A 3240-nucleotide genomic window follows, 5' to 3' on the forward strand; every position below is an offset into this window, starting at 1 on the left:
AGAAATCCGTGAGCTCTAGTGAGCTTTTCCTATCTACCGCAGCGACCAAAAAGAACTCTTCCCCTCATACTTCTCCGCTACTTAAAAGAGCCGTTTCCCCTTCCCCTGAACAGACTTATAAAGTTTCAGGAAGTGGCGGAGGTAGTGGCGGAAAGACACGTAAATTCAGTACACTTGAGAGGAGTACAATACCACGAACAAAGAAAGACTCTGTCAGCTTCATAATGTAAATATTTCATTGTTTATCTTGCTTGTCGCGTTTTGTGCCTAGTCTGTTGGTTTTGTCTTTTTGCTGTTTTTCTCTCTTTTTTGTTTTTTTCTTGTTTTGCTGTGACTTACGTTTATGTCTTGCCTGTTTGTTTTAATAATCAAAATAATTATTATTTATATTATTTCACTCTTTCTCTCTCTTGCTTTCTTTGTTCCTCACCTGTTCATGTGTTATAATTTAAACCTGCTATAATAAATTAAATTTACAGGAAAACTAGGTCAAATCATTCATTGCGTGTTGTGCATGCATGTCATAAATATAACAGTCACATGCAATGCACGATCGATGCACACACATAGTACAAGTACATTCAGTGTAGAGATATGCACACTTAAGCATATTCATCCACACTGAATCTACTTTATTATGTGTGTGGGTAAACTATGCATGGCTTGCAAGTGCAATTGTTGTTGATTAATACTATTATTTTGGGAAATATATAATTATTAAAGCAGCAGTTACAATAACATATCTGAACTTAAAGCTATTACAAAATAAACATTATATATGACAAGACATTATATATTACAAGTATATAAGAACACTAAAATGTAGAGCTAGGCGCATATACAAGTTAATATAAATCAGTGTCCCTTCCAATCACAAGCACTTGCACTTTATCTGAGAATGCATGTGATGCTAGCATTCTAGTATCATCTAGACTTCTTCTGTTTATATTTTTATCAACAGGAACAACCACAATTTTAGACTGCATATGTGATGCCTCACAGTGCTCTTTGTTTGGCTCCAGCAACTTCTCTTCACAAAATCTAGTAACAACTTCATCGTATTTCTGAATGAGGTCAATTGCTTCATGAATGCTGAATTGTTGAGCAAGTTTTTTCAAAGGAGTGACGTTAACCAATGAACACTTGTCACAGATGAAATCAAGTGCATGATCTTCTGTTTTACTGTCATCAAGGTGAAGAGCATAACCATTGCGTAAATATGTTTTCAATTCATGCAATTTAATTGTACTCATTGCTTTACGGCAACTGGCCACAATGTTAGCATACTCAGCTCTCACTGTTTGTAAATCAGGCAGTGCTATCGATATCTCTAAAAATTAGCATTATTATTCCAACACCACAATATATGACTTTACTTATAATTTTAATACCAGAAGTAGACTTAGATCCAAAGTGTTTAACTGCAAATTAAAGTTTAATTAAATTAAAGAAGAGACTATACACTTACGGTAATCATTTTTCATTTTTGTTGCTACTTCTTTAGTACGATCAAATTTTTGTAGAATAGAAGCAAGTTTTTCGAGTATACTGTGATCAGCACATATGGATTCTTTCACTTTTGCTACTTCAGCTCCATTTGCAGGTATTTGGGTTATGACTTTTTCATTCTGAAGAGTCGCAATAAAACTAGGTATTGCTTTAACAATAGTCTCATTTGATGCATACTCATTGAAAATAGCACAAGCAGGGTGCTCTGCAGAAATACTTAATAAATATAATTATTAATTATGTTTACTTTCTTCATCAATTTGATCAGCTATAACATAATTTCCAATTCTTCTTAGAGCATGAATCAGTGAGTATATTGTGGGAGGACCTTTCATTCGAACATCATCAACTTGCTCTAGCCATGCCTTAAGGCATCCCTTTAGACATTCATCATCATCACCATGACTTTCTTGACTAATAGTATCTAGTGTATTAGATTTGACCCCCAAACATAAACCCAACTTTTGGTAATTTATTTTAACAGAAACGCTATGCGTCTGCAACAAGTTGTACATTTCTGTAAGATGAGTTATGCCTGATTGAAACTAAATAGTAAGCCTATTTAATTTCTATAAAAACTAACTTAGCATTTGTATCTTTTTGCCACTTCTTTCTTCATTTGCAGACTCTTTGGCACTCAATCTTTTTTGCAAAAGTTTTATTTCATCTCTTAATAACTCTATTCTCTCAGCTATGGCATATCACAACAATAGGAAAGTGATAAAAATAAAAAGTGCATACCTTGTTCATCTTCTTTTTTCTTCTGTTTTTGATCTGTTAAATCAGAATTATCTTTTTAGTTTGTTTTAATTTATTAGAAAGAAAGGGAATAAATTATACCATTATGATGAAAGTTGACAAAATTTATGCTGCTATACCTTTTGCTTCCTTTTCTCTAGATAAAAACACTTTATTTTCTGTATTTTTGATTACAATCACAATTTGATCTATAATATAAAGTTTTGTACCTTTAGCAGATTTCAAAGTTTCAATCTCATAAATATACCCTCGCTTTAATCTTTCATTAGTTTGTAGCGTTTCCCTCAGCTTCTTTATTTCAAGCATCACATTAATCAATTTTTCCTATAATTAAGTAGATGTAACTGATTTAGATTAATAAATTTTACATCATTTTCTGTAAAGCAACCAGATGTTCTTAGGTTTTGATGAATACTCATTGACAATACCAGTTGTTCCAAAGCACCTTTGCAGGTATAAATTGATATTTCTTCATCTAAATGTATTAACAGATATAATTTAGGTTTTAAAGGTAACTATACCTTTGTTTATGTTTCTTGCATCATAAACAATACAATACCCAATTTTTATCTGTAAGACGTCTTTCATATCTGTCTTGGCAATATTTTCAAAAGCAGCACTAATCAGTAAATGAGAATGAATGAGCTGAAAGGAACATGTAATAACGAAGGACTCAGTTTCTCGAACTACAGTCAATTTCACATGTGGAGCAACGTCAGAAAAAATTCTGCTGATTATACATTTAACATCACTTACAGTGTAGTCATCAACATCTCCATCAATAATGAAAGTAATTGTTTCACATAAAAGAAGTGAGCTTTCGGAAAAATTTTCATCAAGACATCTACGGAGTGGCACATTTTCACAAAATTCTTTCATGTTTCTTTCATATTCCTGAATAGCTGGTCTCAGAGAACTAACATTAAACTTATTCACAACTGCTTCCAATAACTTGATATCAATTAGCGAACA

General features: G+C 32.4%; 1 protein-coding gene across 1 annotated transcript; it reads right to left on the minus strand.

Annotated features, from left to right (window-relative positions):
* Nucleotides 1-681: 681 nt before the first annotated feature.
* Nucleotides 682-3234, minus strand: LOC109591010 (uncharacterized). Its single transcript, XM_020006826.1, has 10 exons — nucleotides 2790-3234; nucleotides 2637-2743; nucleotides 2478-2592; nucleotides 2388-2426; nucleotides 2251-2301; nucleotides 2093-2200; nucleotides 1757-2044; nucleotides 1469-1714; nucleotides 1377-1421; nucleotides 682-1330 (listed from the first exon to the last, which is right to left on the minus strand). The coding sequence occupies exons 1-10, from the start codon at nucleotides 3145-3147 to the stop codon at nucleotides 846-848; spliced, it is 1842 nt and encodes a 613-aa protein (XP_019862385.1). The 5' UTR covers nucleotides 3148-3234; the 3' UTR covers nucleotides 682-845.
* Nucleotides 3235-3240: the final 6 nt, after the last annotated feature.

This window comes from Amphimedon queenslandica, unplaced genomic scaffold (genome assembly GCF_000090795.2).
Source record: "Amphimedon queenslandica unplaced genomic scaffold, v1.1 AMPQUscaffold_9138_Cont18916, whole genome shotgun sequence".
Lineage (NCBI taxonomy): Eukaryota > Metazoa > Porifera > Demospongiae > Haplosclerida > Niphatidae > Amphimedon > Amphimedon queenslandica.

Coding starts and splice junctions, on each gene's coding strand:
- LOC109591010 (XM_020006826.1), bottom strand. CDS start 3,147: ATGAAAGAATTTTGTGAAAATGTGCCACTCCGTAGATGTCTTGATGAA. Junction 2,427..2,477: donor AACTTTGAAATCTGCTAAAG/GTACAAAACTTT, acceptor TCAAAAATACAG/AAAATAAAGTGTTTTTATCT. Junction 2,302..2,387: donor TAGAGAAAAGGAAGCAAAAG/GTATAGCAGCAT, acceptor CAAACTAAAAAG/ATAATTCTGATTTAACAGAT.